General features: G+C 41.2%; 1 protein-coding gene across 2 annotated transcripts in view; it reads right to left on the bottom strand.

Moving 5' to 3' along the window:
* The window catches only part of LOC145451544 (uncharacterized), a 30,567-nt gene extending 18,371 nt beyond the window's left edge, over positions 1–12,196 (bottom strand). Inside the window, exons 1-10 of one of the 2 annotated variants that reach the window (XM_080329755.1) lie at positions 11,999–12,196; positions 9,739–10,032; positions 9,299–9,595; positions 4,768–5,037; positions 4,421–4,699; positions 4,102–4,362; positions 3,578–3,856; positions 3,262–3,522; positions 1,960–2,238; positions 1,641–1,901 (exon numbers count right to left, since the gene is read on the bottom strand). In XM_080329755.1, coding sequence (XP_080185881.1) covers positions 1,641–1,901; positions 1,960–2,238; positions 3,262–3,522; positions 3,578–3,856; positions 4,102–4,362; positions 4,421–4,699; positions 4,768–5,037; positions 9,299–9,595; positions 9,739–10,032; positions 11,999–12,176 — 2,659 coding nt within the window. In that variant the 5' untranslated portion in view covers positions 12,177–12,196. The remainder of the gene's footprint in view (positions 1–1,640; positions 1,902–1,959; positions 2,239–3,261; positions 3,523–3,577; positions 3,857–4,101; positions 4,363–4,420; positions 4,700–4,767; positions 5,038–9,298; positions 9,596–9,738; positions 10,033–11,998) is intronic. The other variant, XM_080329756.1, reaches the window with a different exon arrangement.
* Between the last annotated feature and the right edge of the window lie 4,768 nt (positions 12,197–16,964).

The following is a 16,964-nucleotide window of genomic DNA, read 5'->3' on the forward strand; positions in this document are numbered from 1 at the left end:
GACTAAAGCTTCAGCGAAGCGGAACGAAGCTGCAAAATCGGTCGTTGCCATTCAACGTTTACATTCCATATTCCAATGTAGCAAATATTTTTAGCGCCTCAAACGGTAATATACGTTTGAATGATAAAATCATTACGGAAATTTTATATTTGCTTAATTATAAATAAACGTGGAGTTGGAATTGACATTTCAGAAGGACCGTGGATCGATTTCGAACCCCAACCTGCCCTGGGTACGCCACTTGACGGGACGTGCCACCGCGACAGTTATAATTCGACTGTACGGATCGAGCTTAATTACGTGCAACCGATGGTGGTCATCACTAGGGCGATTTTTTTTTGACATGTCAAAAAAAGTCAAAATTAGGTCAAAATTGTAGCGTTAGGTCAAAATTTGTCAAAATTGTTTACAAAATCAAACATATTTTGACTTCTACATTTAGTTTGTATCGTAGATTTTGCGCTGTCTGTGAACTTATCATTTGATAATTTACAGCCTGTAGCCTACTTTATAGGCCTACCGTTGTAAACGGTCCATCGTCTGCTCATTGTGAATCATAAACGGTTAAATGAAACAAATAGTGACATGGTTTTATGGTCAACGTACCGCAATATCCTAACTGAAGCAAGACTGCTTGGGCATTGCATGGTTCTTACATCAAGAAGCGCAAGCTGAAAAATTGTGATATAGACAACATTGTCAGAATGAAGCAACACGGTGCATCACCAGCAAGCAGTGTGCAGTGTGCACACAACTTCAGTGTTGTCAGCTAACAACTGCTGCTGTTGAACGTTCTTTCTCCATTCTTGACAAGCTACTTAGTAAGAACAGACACTTTCTACCCGAGACAGCGCAGTGGTATAATCCGGGGCTACAACACCAATGGGTGTGGGTTCCATTCCGACCGAGGTCGACTTCATAATTCCGATAGCTAAGTGTTGGAGGTTTACCTAGGCTCCTCCTCGCCACCTCATCCGCGTAAGCGGTGTCTTACAAAAAAGCCTAGAGGTGGGCCGTGCTATATGTTGGCAGCTACGGAAAATAATGAAGAATATCGGCCTGGTGTAAATGACCATAGTAGTTGACAAACACCATGAATACCACAAAACAAACACTTTCTCTGCGAGAATGTAGGAAAGTATCTTTCGTTGTACTACAACAAATTTTAATTATTCCACCATAATACGTAATGTAACTACTGCAATTCTTCATAGGGCCAGATTTCGTTAAAATACTAGTCTTTTCATGTAAAATTTGTCAGTTTTTAAGCCAAAAACGTTCTTTCAGGCCAATCTACTTTGTAAGGACAGACAGCTCCAACCAGAAATGAAGATAAGTAGTACAATTTTAACATTATGTGCGAAAACACCTAATTTGCATACGTGAGGTCAAAATCTGGTCAAATTTCATTTTTTTTAGGTAAAAAAAAGTCAAAATTTAGATTTTTTAGGTCAAAATCTTCCGTTTTTTAGGTCAAAAAAAAAATCGCCCTAGTCATCACAAATCACAAATCATATGCATGAGTTGAGTATGTATCTTGAATTCCTGGGAAACGACAAACAGAACCACTTTATTATACAGATTACCTAGAAGTTGAACATCGGCACCTCGTTTTATGTTCGGCAAATGAAATAACATACTTGTGAAATGAGTCACCCATTCCGAAAAGCCTCCACAACCAGAGCTATTGATAGCCTTCACCCGAAGATTGTAAGAGTTTCCCGGTTCAGTGTCATATATAAGGAGATGATTTCCAATTGTTCTCTCTTCTGTATGATCTTGATTGTTCATTTTCCACTGAACGATGTATTCAGATGGATGGATGTCTAGATGATCCCATTCATACATTATCACACCATCATCCTTCTCAGTAGATCGGCAGTTTTGAATCATATTTGGCACTGCGGAGAATAATTTATTATTGTAGAGACGAATTATTGCATTAGATACCGAACTTACGAGTCTCGACATTATGACCGCAGTATGCATATTGACTTTCAGTATCTGACACAATAGTCATCACAGCAACTTCGTAAATAGCCCCTGGTATTAAACCAGATATCACAGCAAAGTGTTCCTTCGTGCGATCACTTGTTTTGATTTCTTCAAATCCAGTTGACAAACACCGATACTGTAATTTGTATTCCTTGTGAAACGAAGTCGTATCGGCGAACTCCACATGTAGCCGGCAGTTAAATTTATCAGCAGTAACTCTGATATCACGTGGTGGCAAAGGCCCTGTGAATATTGCAGACCGGCATTTATAAGGAGGTAAAATATTGACTTATATGGAATAGTCTACTTCCACAGTAACGATATATCTGTGATAAACATTCGCATTGATGACAAATTTATAAACATGACTAATGAACATCAACTACCGGTGTGTTATGAGTTATGACATTATATTAAAAAACCTTTGTCTCTGTTTAGGGGTTCCGTGGCTTTTGCGACATCTACATTCAATTTATGTTTGGTCCACAATCCCAGTGTTTGAGATTGACTTGACATTAAAAAAATAGTGGTTGGGTACAGAAAATGTAGCCTATACCGAAAAATAGTCTATCATCTGTTGCTATGTTCATTGTTAGGAAAACGTCTGAATTATTTTGGATTTTCTACACTGCAGGCTCAACCAGGCATCCATAGTTTTGTTCGCCATCTTTGGCGTTGAATTCCACGATCAGCCGAGTGTTATCCTGATCAGCAGTAACTTTGATATTACTTGGCGGCAAGGGATCTGTGAATAGACCGAATGTTTACATCGATCACTTGAGAAAAATGAGCATCAGTCAGTACACTGGCTCTTTTTCTCTTGAGCTACTCTCTCGTTTCGCCAGACAGCATTGTTGCATCCAAATGCCAATCCCCATAACAATGAAAAATTCGAGGCTGATTGTGGGGGTTCCAGGGCCGCGAGCGGAATAAAATTTATATTTTCGTAATCAGTGCAGAGTCAGCTTTCGATTGATACCCGTTTTACCAAATTTAAGGCTCGGCAAGCAGGTCAAAAATGACCGTCAAATTGCCTGTAGCCAAATGGGAATTGTGACGTGATACAATTTCACTGAGGCGTGAGATTTGCCTGTGTCGACACCATATAGGACACTATGGTTCTACTCTGGTCTCGTCGACGTTGATCCTATAATGCGTGGGTCAACGGTCAGTGGTGATCACGTGTCGCATGTAGCGCGCTTGCCATTGTTTCGTTCACTCTGGTTTAACATATGCCATTGAATGAATTGGGAAGAAAAGGCTTACTTGTAAAATGTGTATGCCATTCAGATAACCTTCCGCAACCGGAGTTATTGCTAGCCTTCACGCAAAGGCTGTAACAGCTTTCTGGCTCAGGGTTGTAGACACAAAATGAATTCCCGGTCGTACTTTCAATGTTTACGTGTTGATTGTTCAATTTCCACAGAACATTGTACTTAACTGGGGGTGGGTTGAGTCGATCCCATTCAAACAGGATAGTTCCATCGCCGTTCTCACGAACTCTTACATTTTGAATTTGAGATGGTACTGAAAATTAGTATCATGAGATAGTGATGATCACGAAACTCCATAACAAGCTTACAAGTTTCTGTATTTGAAATGCTGTATGCATATGAGCTTTGCTCATTTGACACAACAGTCTGAACAGCAACCTCATATAGAGCTCCGGGTAGCAAGTCATATAATACAGCAAAGTGATCCTTGGTTCCTTCAAGTCTTTTGGTCTTTTCAAATCCCGGTGACAGACACCTGTACTGGATTTTGTATTCCTTGTGGAACGAAGGCATATCAGTGAACGCAACCAATAGCCGGCAATTATCCTGATCAGCAGTAACCTTGATATCAGTAGGCGGCAACGGAACTGTGAATTACATATCCCTCAATCATAAAAGGATACAGAATATGCAATCATATACGGAATAATTTCCTACCACGCAATATTTGTTTTCAGAAGGGTCCCGTCTTTTCTAATATTGCAATCAAGATACAACCTAACAGAAATACCATATGCAAGGTGAATGCGAATTGAGTTTGGTAGACGGACGCACGCACCACAAATATTTCTACTCTGTATATCAATCATCAACTGAAAAACAATTTTCATACTTGTGAAATACGTGTTCCAGTCCGAAAATCTTCCTCCACCAGAGCTGTTGATAGCTTTGACGCGGAAGCTGTAACAGCTTCCTGGTTCGGGAACATGTATTAGGACAATATTTTCAACTGTGCTCTGCTCAATAACATCGTTGTTGTTCATTTTCCACTGAATAATGTATTCCGTTGGATGTATGCGTAAGTGATCCCAACAAAATACGATGCTACCATCATCGCTCTCTCTAGATCGCAACTGTTCCACTATTGGTGGCACTAAGAAATAGTTTGTAATATCATATCGACTAATTACAATATGATGTAATTGGCTTACAAGTATGTACAATATTGCTGCAATGCTCATATTGACTTTTTATATTTGACACAACAGTCCGAACGGCTATTTCGTACTGAGCACCAGGCTTCAATCCAGATACTAGATAACGATGCTCCCTGATTGGATCACTAGTTTGAGTGTTCTCAAAACCCTTTGACAAACATTTCCACTGAATGATATATTTCTTGTGAAATGAAGGGGTGTCGTTGAACTCCACAATCAGCCGAGTGTTATCTTGATCAGCAGTAACTTTGATATTACTCGGCGGCAAAGGATCTGTGAATAATCCATATGTTTACATCGATCAATTGAGAAAAATGTGCATCAGAAAGTAAGCCTCTTACGCATCATCATCGTTCTTTCCACAAAGTTCTCATCTCTTACGGAGTTATATCCGCAATACAACCGAAATGAATACACATTTCCGGGTAAACCGCCCTCAAAGACATATGAAAGCACATCCTCCAGCCGTTGCTTATGAACTGTTTCGTATTTCTTGTTCTGTATCTCGAGTTCATAGAAGTTGACTCCTTCAGGTTTTTCCCATTCAACTTTCGCTTTCTGATAAGGACATTCCTCGTCTGGGGTAATAGTTAAATCTGGTTGCCTCCACGCTAAAATTTATAAAGATCATGAGACTAGTAACATAATCTAAATGCCAATATTTTTACAAGTTTGGTGCAAGAAACAGCAAATATAATTAGATAAAAATTCACTGTTTACAATGTAACACTTACTACATTGGCCAACGTTTGCAGCAAACAAATCGAATGTAACTGATTGCGTGTGCCTCCTTTTAGTATTTCCTGGGGTTGGACATGACAATAGAAGCACTACACCACTTGGATATAACTCCATAAGGATTGGTGTGTACAACTGATTCACACACATTGAAAGGGTGTGAAAGCAAAATCTTATACCTTAATGTGATGTTAACCTGATTTACACCTGGCGTTATGGTGGAAATCAAATAAATACACCTATTTGTCACCCATGAATTTCCAGTGTAATAGCCTACACTCTTAGCCAGACCTGGGCAAATTGCGGCCCACGAAGTGTTACATCGAATGCAGAACTGAATGGTATGTTCATATTGAAATGAGCCCGAATAATTTCGGCTGACACTCGTCAGGGGTAATCGTCGGCCACTAGTAGAGAATTCAACGAGTCTTGGCTGGTGTATTTTGATAAAAGTCGACTCCAAGACACACAAATGATTAATTCGCGGCTGCAACACAAATGAGTCCGACCGAGGCCGATTTCAGAAATCCGTTACCTAAGTGTTGGGAAGTTTACCTAGGCTCCTCCTCGCCACCTCATCCCTGTAAGCGGTGTCTTACAAAAAGTCTAGAGGTGGGCCGTGGTATAAGTCGGCAGTTACGGAATATAATGAAGGATATCGGCCTGGTGTAAATGATCATAGTAGTCGACAAACACCATGAATACCACAACACAAAGAAACAAACAACCTTGTACTACACGTGTCGTATGCTGTGCAGGGCCATAACAGCACATCGTCAGCCCCTCCCAAAACGTTGGTCTTGGGCCCCCATAGGGTGATAAACCGGACTTCTGGGGGGCTTCGTCCCCCAGACCTCCTCAGGCTATACGCAGTTTATCGCTACTTATCATCTTTATTGGGTGTCCGTTTAGTGAGTAAAATTTTCTCGACTAACCGCGCTAAGCGCGCAAAATTCGTATAAATCATGATTGAATCGATCCATATGATCAAGAATTTCATATATATTGCTATCAATTTTATTCTCTCTCTGCTCACGTAATCAGATTACCGGTAGAGCGGAGTGAGGGGGTGTGAAAAAGTAGGACCACTCAAATAATAATAATTAAACATCTCCGGGCGTATATATACCTGTTGGCAGGAACGAAACAGCACTACGTCAGGCCCCCCAAAAAAACTTGGGTCTGGGGCTCCCATAGGATGCTAAACCGACTCCACCCATCACGTTGTGCGTATTCGATGATTCATAATAAAATCGGTCAATAAGATCGGGAATTGCATATATATTGCTATCAATTTCTTGACCTCTCTGCTCGCGTAATCAGATTTACCGGTAGAGCTGACTGAGGTGTCTTGGAAACTGCAGGGCCCGTAAATAATAATTAAACACCTTCGGGCGGGTGGACCCGTTGGTATGACTTCGTTACATGATGCTATTTCATGACCTCAGCAATATCAAAAAATGAAGAATCGCATGAACGTACTAACCAGGGGGAGTCAAACATACGGCCTGCGGGCCGCATCCGGCCCGCGAAGCAATTTCGAGTAGATTGAAAAATGCGTGCACATTTCTAACAAACGTTGAGATTTTTTCCAAGAAATCTTTCAATTATTTAATCCCTCAAGACATTAAATGTCGAGTATGTTCATATTGTTCATAGGTCACTTTATATAGCCCCGAGACTGCAAAGTTGAGGTGTCTAGCCGCCATTAGGAACAAGTTGTTACATTGACACCCAATTAGTAGAACGCAATAAATTGCATATTAAGATCAGAACTTTTAGACAAGTTGATCAAAAACGAGTTATTCACAGGAGCGAAAACGACAATGCGAAGCCTTATGCAGGCTACATAGAGATTATAACAGTAACACATAAATATAAATTGAAATGAATGTGGTCGCACTACTGCTTCACTTCTAATTCACCCGAATCGCGATATAATAATGATGAAGCTAATTGCAACGACCGCGTTTACAGCTAAAACCTTGGTATTCCTTACAACGCATACGCACGGTCGACGACATTATACGACTAAAACAAATGCAGTATAGAAATATAAGAAATATAAGCGTGAAATACGCGAAACGCTTATCATCGTTAGGGCCACTGTTCTGTCGGCTTATGACTGTATTTAGCCGCCCAATCCTCTTGTCATTGCCAATTTCATTGATTGCGAATAAAAGGTGCTCCTAGAATTAAACCGCTATGATCCGCAATCTTCAGTCACATAATATGGTGTAGGCCAGTATTCAAATAAAAAACATTGACATTGATTTTGAGGTAATATTTTGGAATCCTTTATTTGGTGCGGCCCGGGAGCTATCTGAAGGTTTCAATCCGGCCCGCGACGTCATTTGAGTTTGACACTCCTGTGCTAAACTAAAAGACGCACACGATTTCCAATTCGTATTTCTTCACCGGCATATAATTTTTCTGTGCGGGATGGCATTTGTCTTGTGAGGTTCAGATTGCCAAGACAGGAACATTCGTCGCCAGTCATTTAGCCGCCTATGGACAATTAAACCTATATGTATCAGCATAAGCGCAGCCCTTTTCGGCCAAGGTTTTCTCGCTGCCGATCGTTCTGGCACCCCTCTTGGAGTCGCATGTTACATGGCCTCAAACTTTATATCTTGGTGCGTAGTGGCGCGGTAATCGCCAACGCCGATATGCCTATTTCTATAAATCTTGCGTATTTTTTCTTGGGTGAAGAGTACCCAATAATGAAGACATTTGGCAGTGCAGAGCGCGAAAAGTTTTTGAAAAAGCAGCATAAATTTTCAAAAAATACTCTATAATTTATGCTGATACACAAAATAATTTTGGGCCCACTTCAGGCTCGCCCCCTCCCAATTGGGGGGGGGGGGTTGGGGTACGGCATTTACGGTCCTGATTTTGTGATACGATCAACGGAGGCTTTTACAGCAGTCCGCGGTGGGAAACAGGTATCGGAATTCTAATTCCGTTCGACAATTTAACTTTTAGAGGCAGACGCAGGGTTGTAATGACTCGACTCGAGTCTGACTCGAGTCACGATTTTCGGATGACTCGACTTGACTCGAGTCATTTTTCAAAATACGGAAATGACTCGACTCGACTCGAGACTCAGACGGCCAAGACCGCCATTTCATTGTAATTCCGAAGCCAACACACTATTGGGATTTCGTCTGTTGGTACTGGTTGTCTACTTGAAAATGCGACCAGAAACTGCTAAAAGTGAGGAAAATTGTTATATTATAAATGCGAACTATTCGATATTGTAGCGGTCGGTGCAACGACTTGTTGCAAGACACGCTGGTATAGTGCTTGATTGGAGTCGACGCTACAGCTACAGTTCCCGTTGTACGCACTAGTCAACTGACTAATGACCGCTCTGAGTATACTCTTGCAATCCTGATCACACACGCAGATCCAAGGAGCTTTCTTTAATGGCACAGAACAGCCAAATAGTAGTAATTAGTGGTCAGAAACTTGTAGATTTACCAGGTTCAAATGATACTGCGGTTCAATAAGAAATAGAAAGAATAAATGAAGCGAAATGGGGCCAATTGTCTATCTTACGACTGAAGCGCGAACGCGCCGACCCCCATATGCGGGCTCTGAGAACACATGCGTCGCAGACTAACTGTGCCGTCACGCTTGTGGCTTCGAGAGTGACCTATTTACGCTTTCGCGCACAACGGAATTGGGACAGCCATTTACAGATATCACCAAACAGAGTTATAAAAAGGGGGTTTACCAAGACTTTGACTGGAAACTGAGCAGTCAACACAATGACTTGGACTCGGACGCGAGTCATATTACCATGACTCGGACTCGTCCCTATTCTCGCTGACTTGGACTCGGTGGTGAATTGAAATGACTCGACTTGACTCGAGTCAAAACTATAAAAGTGAGATCGACTTGTTACTCGGAGCCTAGTGACTTGGTTACAACCCTGGGCAGACGCATATAATTTCGGTACTTGAAAAACTCATCTTTTACTAGTCGAGTCGAATCATAATCGATTAAGATGATGATGTGCTTTGGAATGAGCATACCAATATATAATTATTCTTACGACCGACACGAGTGGCCTATTATGCGTCATGTTAAAAATACAGCGATGCAATCAATATCAAATTATTTTCATACCAATGACAATTTGTTTCGAAGTTGCTGGTTTTGCAAATTCAATTCCATCTGGCGTTTCATTGTACGCGGAGACTTGGTAATAATAACGGTGTCCTGGGCAAAGTTCCATTCCGTTCACAGTACATTCAGCATCTTCGTCTGGTAACCGATCTATTTCAATAGATGGCTTTTCATCATTTTCGTGGAATAGTTTTATTCTGTAACCGTCCGGCGGGACATGAAGTTTCTTCCACCTGATAATGATCTTGTCCACTGGTTTGTGGGTGATATCTTCCATCAATTCAACTTTATCTGGAACTGTATCGAGGCATTGGATAGGAATGATGACCAGAGCATTATAAATGCCCTCAAAATGTTATTTTTCCGCATTGAATATGAATACTGTCAATACTATCCACAATGAAATTAGACGGATTACCGATGTGATATTTCAATATTACCTAACTTGACTTCTTCAGAGTTGTCCGACTCATCTCCATAGATAGATCTTGCAACTCCACTGATCCTGACACGATATGTACTTCCTGGACGTTGGGCGGTATAGATCGTCTCCGTTTCATTACAATTAATGCAGTTTTCCAATTGTTCATGTGATTTATCTTTTATCAGATAAACACGCACGGCGTAGGAATCGCAACCCTCCAATTCGTCCCACGATATTTTGAAGCGGGTAGTTGGAAAACCCTCTGAATTCTTTATGGGTTCGAGTGATGGTTTCGATGCTCGTGATGGCTCTAAATAGATTGCGTTATTTGACATGCAATTACTCGGTCAAGTAAAGTTCATAAATAGTGCCTGATCATGAGCAAAATTCAGAGCTGACATTACTGCAATTTACAATTAGAAGTAAGCGTTGACGAGGTAGGAGCTTCGTGTGGCTGAGGACGCACCAGTAACATTTTCTCTGCAGCTTTTGGAATTAATCTCTTTCATGACTTATACACTCAAATAGCAGCATCGACACATGCCGCATTGCTCGTCTGTATTCATGTTACAGTCCCATATCATCGAAGAAATGAAAACAGGGCAGCATGGGCTATGTTTGTATATAAGACCTCGATGTTTGGAAATGACTTTCGTTTAGAACAGTGGTTCCCAACATTCTTCGACTCATCGCTCCCTTGTCAAGCTCGACACAAATTTTTGCCCCAGCCCCCACATTTACGGATCCGAAAAAGAGGACATAGTAACGGAAAATTTATTCGCCCAACTCTTATCGCTGATGAATTTACTAATAAACGGTCATTTTGTTGAGAGGGTGCTCTGAAAACCAGTTTTCACGACTACTTATCGTTGGGTTGTCCTTTTTTTAGTAGACTTCCGCGTCGGGAACCACTGGTTCATAAAATGTTTAGTCTTAGTTTTAGACACGACCAGATTGTGCCAGATTGACTACAGAAAAGAAGATACTTATACCCCTAAAACAGCCCGAAATCACTGTATTTGTCCTTGAATATTACAGTTGGCAGGAGGTAAATGGTAAATTATTCTACTTTTTGTCTGCGCATAAATAAGAAATATACTATCAAGAACCCTCATGTGGTCCTCAGTTATTCCATCAATATTAATAAGACCTGATGCGAGATCTTTGTTTGTCAAAAAGCAGATTTGTCGAGTCTAAAAATTGTATTTTTGCACTACGGAAATATATTTTCTCCATGACCAATTTTCGTTCTACCAATATGAAAAAGAAGTAGTCTATAAAGCTATGAAATATTTCCTTAGAGAGCTTATCTAAAACACTCGTATGCGTCTCATCTCTTTTGACTTGTAAATGGATAATTTTCCACGGAGCCAACAAAGTGGGTTTACCTAGTATCACTATTTAACGGGAAGCTTGAATGGAGTATCTTTGGTGGACCTCAGATTCGAATAAGGATCAAGGATTCCAATATCATATTAGGAAATGAGCTCACTACATGGAATCCCTTCTAGGATGTAGTTAATACACCTGTTTGGAAGATAAAAAGCACCCAACTACAAACAGTTGATCCGAGAATTATTATCTCCACATGGAAACCTTGCAGCAAACATGAGCATTAATACTCACTTTTTATTTAGTCATCTTGATATATTTCTTGATAATATTGTTGATTAGATGGAATTGAAAGGGGAGAGGTTTCACCAGGACATCAAAACAACAAAACAGATAGATAGATATCAGTAGAGATGAGGGGAACATATTATGACATACTATTGCTTGAAGCTGGAACCTTTAGAGAAACTGCAATACATTGCATACAAAGAAAAATCGTACAAGAAGCAATTTTGCTTTAAAATAAGTTATATTAATGAGTGGTTGACATAAGACTGATTTAATTATTACAACGTTATTTGAGTATCTAGGTAAATACTTTATACGTGATTGGAAAAAACTAAGGTCATATTCGGATACAGTGCCCTTCAAAACAACGCAAAACTACTTTGTCTGCCTAAAATATGTTTTGACTAGTGTAATCGACCGCCAGGCATGGTCAAATCTACTTCTGATAGAGGTATGAGTAATGCCTTCTAATCTATCGTCTTACGTCTTGTAAATATTACTTGTACTTGAAGTGAAATTTACCATATTGTCACTACTTTTACAGAAATAACCGCAGTGATTATTTCGACAATCTTACAGAAATAACGCCAGTGACTATTTCGACAATCACAGTCAAACGGCACAGTAGCCATGATTCACAAGCCGGCTAAACTCACTAGACACGACTGGATCAGATCTTGCTGGCTGGCCCGCGTCACCGTTTTCATTTTCTGCCCACAGTTCAAATACATATGCCTTTGCGTGTTTTGCAGGAGTGTATAACCACGTAATAAGATTTGATGAGCATGATGACACCACACCGACTTCCAAACTTTCATCACCACATGCTGGCATGACACATTCTTTCAATTTGTCATCGTACGGTAGCGTCTCGATATTGCCGTCCCTATTTTCATAATCACGTGTTGGCGGAACCCAATGTTCCAATTCTTCATCCTCACAGAGTACTGTCATCCAATACTTGGTTGCGGTGTCTGATGCTGATTTACATCTTACAATAATGTTACCATCTTCGCCGTGTTTAACCCGAATCCCTTGCAGTTTGGAAGGAGCTGTAATGCAGTAGAATTCTGATCACGTATAATGCATTGAAAGCTGCCTTGATACGGAGTCAGATCCATATATAGACTAGTTGAAGGAAGAAACGCAGCATTAGCTCATACCCATTCTCCTGTAACTCGGGAATTGATAGAAAATCATAACGTAGTGATTTAATTATTCTCACATGCCCAAAGGCACCAATAAGGTATGAACATTGTACAGTGCGATGGATAAAACAAAATGCGATGCGATAAAAATATAGTAATGCCGAAAAGACATTCGAATGCCGAAAAGACCAGATAAATATTCAAGACCTAGAAACGTGCTGATGCGTGGACCTGGTCGTGTAGTTTATCTTATCGTTGGCAGCGGCATTACCCACCCAGAACCTGAATAGATATTGTTTATTACATACACCATTGAATTCGGGGTTTTCTGCAACCGTCATCTGTGAATAGCCGTTATTTTCCCACGGTGCCAGAATTTCCTTTTTCAACCTTGATATCTTTTTCAAGAGCTTCTTTGAGTCACAAAACTTCAATATACGATTGAATGGTAAGTAAATTCATATTGAAATGAACCCAAATATTTTCGGCTAACACCCGTCCGGGGTAGTTGTTATATGTTCTTGATCTTATAAGAACATAACAACTCATACGACGAGGTTTCAATATGAAACCAGTATATTATCAGCAGAGTAACGTTAATACAGGCGACACGACGCAGAGTGCAGGTAAACGAAATACCAGTAAATGACAGAACACAGGGTATAAATACAACGCAAGGCACACGAGGAAATAAGGATTGGCGCTAATTACCAGTCCTATACAAAATAGAATGAATTGATACCATCGTAAATACACGAACATACCAGTCCTCCCCTTTAAGTCGAAGGGTACAAGGTGATTCACGTTGGCAGATAGAAATCAATTTGTTTCCTATTTCTAACGGGGAAACTTCTACCCGACGTACGAGCAGGACTAGCGACAGGACGTTGTGTCCAATTCCTAACCAATGGTTGCTCAATGCTAAGCTTGTGACTGGCGAGGCTGAGCAACTTCTTGTGTGGCTATATCCCTATCAATGGAAATCAAGCGTGGCTGGAGTTGGTTTCTATGCCTTCTCCAATACCCATGATCTGTTTTGACAATATACACAACGCGTCCCAGAATTTCCGTCACAGCGCCAGCAATCCATTTTGGTCCGCGTCGGTAACCGCGAGAGTAAACCGAGGAACCAATCTCGAAATGAGCGACTGATTGTCTAGGCGTAACGGGTTTCGATTTATCAAAAGGCGATCACAAACTTAACAAATTACGCGGCTTCGACCATGTAAACCAGGGGTTCTCAACCCGCAGACGATTATTTTGCGGCCCGCGACATATTTCATTATGAACGCAATTGCTGCTGGCACAGTATTGTTACGGAAGACCAATGTGTCATATTTGTCGAAGAACAGTTGCTGTAACGAAGCGTAGAAGCGGAAAATGATACCACGATAGTTTATTTTGGAGTTATATATATTGCCTGATCTTAGGTAAAACGTTGCTAGCTACGTGTTTCACCCCAACAATCCATATGTCGGGGCATTGTTAAAATTACCGACGACGTTACAGACGCATTGTTCAAAATTGCTCAGAATATCGCTAAACCCAAGAACCTCTAGAGAAGGTGTGACTTCAATAAAACTTCAACGTACTGTGCGAATATTCGCTGTTTCTAACTTAGCAGCAAGGCCAACAAGCCCAACACAATATCACCTGGCAAATTTCGAAGCTACAGTTGTCTGATTCAACCGTCACCAGAAGAGTAACAGCAGTCTCAGTCGACTTTTTATCGCATGTTCTGAAACACGTTGCCACGTATAGACTATTTCAGACTCTAGCATTGGACGAATCCACCGACTTCACACACGCTGCATAGCTAATTATCCAGCTGCGTTTTATCAGATTGGTCATCGACACATTTCTATAGGAAATGCTGTTGGGACAAACGTGCGAAGGGAATCAGTGAAAACCATAAACTTGACAAAGCTGACTTGTGTAACTGTGTCTTTGTGTAGATTTTGTGTACTGACTGTTACCTCGGACGCTGATCATAGCGCGTGCGACTGATTGATTGTTTGTTAATTAGATCGAATGGTGTTAGCTGATGGTCGTGAATATTCGCACACAGAGCTCGTGTGACCTGTGGAGAGAGATGTCGCTTTGTTGTTGTTCCGTTTCAGTTGTGGCACTTTCCGTTTTCATCTTTTAAATATACTTCCTACAAGCTATCGCGGCCCATCAACGATAATGGCCAGTTTCAAGGTGACGGATGTGTTGACGCGGTATGGTGGAGCGGGTGATATAGCAACATGGATAAAGCAGGCGAAACTGGCAAAAGGTTTGCTAAAACTTGAGAATTTGGCTGTCGTAATCCCGTTGTTTCTCGATGGTGACGCATTTGCCATACAAACAGTTACCGGAGACTGAAAAGAGTGACGAACATCGCATCGAAGAGGCTCTGTTACGTGCCTTCGCCTGTGATCAGCTTTCGGCGTATGGGGAATTCAAGACGAGGGTGTTGAATGAAGGGGAATCGGTCGACGTTTTCCTTGCCGACTTGAAACGATTAGCAAAGTTGGCGGGTATCGGTCAAAACGACGACGAACAGCTGTTGTTGAAATTATCTTTCGTCTTGGGGTTGACGAAACGTGTGTTTGCACAGATAAGGGCGACACCAAAGGCGGAGCAGTTACAATTGACTGAGGTGCTATCGATAGCACGTGCCCTCGTTACCGATCATGGGTTGGATGGTGCCGAGATGAGCGCCGTTGCCAATTCTTATGATAAAGAAAGAAGAGTGCGGTGTTTTCTATGTGGTGGACCTCATTTAAGAATATTCTGTAAATCAATTGTATGTTTTCGTTGCAACGAAAGCGGCCACATTGCTCGGTATTGCCAGAAGGTTGACCGACGGATGGGAGGCGAAGGGGGAAAGCTGTGACTTTAGAGGGGAGACGAGAGATGGAGAGAAGAGATGGGAGGTGGAGAGAGATGGAGAGAAGAGATGAGAGACGATGATGAATGGTGATGGAAGAGTGATATTCATCACGGGGAATGTGTCTTTATGTAGATTTTGTGTACTGTCTGTTACCTCGGACGCTGATCATAGCGCGTGCGACTGATTGATTGTTCGTTAATTAGATCGAATGGTGTTAGCTGATGGTCGTGAATATTCGCACACAGAGCTCGTGTGACCTGTGGAGAGAGATCTGCTTTGTTGTTGTTCCGTTACAGTTGTGGCACTTTCCGTTTTCATCTTTTAAATATACTTCCTACAGTAACTATTGGTGTAGTGTACGGCTCAAGCCGTGGAAGGAAATGCGATGGGTTGGGTTGATTGATTTGCTCAGAAATGACTCCACACATCAGATTTCTTCTCGTATCACTGAGAGCTCAAAGTGATAATGGCCTTTGTAAGGAATAAGACACCGTAATTTTATACTTGCTCGCCCACGCATTGAAACAGAGAGTTTGATTCTCTGATGTACACTCCAAGAAGGGATTTACTTGCGCCGCTGAAAGATAGATGTTCTCACAAAAAAAAACAGCAACTGCAAACTTACGAACGCTGTCAATTACTGCTTTAGACTGCATAAAAATGTACTAAATTTCCGTATAAGACTGGTAAATAGGCTACGGTAGCCTAAATTTAATAGTAGCCCACATGGTGATAATGTTATGCGGCTCGCGGCGTCTTTTGCTGTTAAAATGCGGCCCGTTATACGAGGGAAGTTGAGAACCCCTGATGTACACTCTCAGCAGGCGTTTCCAGTCTATGCCCGGATGAAGTGCACAACTGCACATCGGTGCGTAGCGAGAACTGTTTGGAGCGCGAAGTTGATCTTTTCCCCCGTCGCAACTTGTTAGTAATCCAGATTTAATAGTCTGGACCAGTGATTCCCAAGTGCGGCCCCCAGATAGCCTTCTTGCGGCCCCCAAAATATATTAGGAAATCGATTTATGGCAAAAATTAAAATTTATATTTATAAAATACTCTTGCTTTGCTTGGCCTCTGTAGCTTTTATTTATAGAATTGTAGGAAAGTTGTGAGTATAGACTGCTAACGTTAAGCCACTGCTGTTTCAATGCAATGTGCCCTAACTTTCCAGTTGAACGAGCAGTAGCTATATAGATATAAATGGGTACTGATAATTTTCCCACTTCGTGGTCGCTGGACTAAAAAAAAGAGGCTCAACTCCAGGAAAATACAGTTTTTCTTTCACATTAACAGGTTGTTGACTGAAAAAAAGGTCAACTTTCCGGTCCAGCTCCCGAAATAGCCGCCGTAGCCTTCCTACAGTGCTGACTTAATGTATATTTGTCTAATTTGGCCTTATATGTAACCAAAATCCTCAAAAAATAAGACAAAATCTCAAAAAAGAAGACATTTGGGCGTCCTCCGAGGACACCGAGCTCGAGGGGGGCCAAAAATTATTCCGTGAATTAGCATAAATTATAAAGTGTTTTTTGAAAATTTATGCAACTTTTTCAAAACATTTTCGCGCTAGGAGCGATTTCAATTCGCCACTTATCT

The sequence above is a fragment of the Botryllus schlosseri genome, chromosome 12 (assembly GCF_051294905.1).
Source record: "Botryllus schlosseri isolate E-star chromosome 12, Bs_hap1, whole genome shotgun sequence".
NCBI lineage: Eukaryota > Metazoa > Chordata > Ascidiacea > Stolidobranchia > Styelidae > Botryllus > Botryllus schlosseri.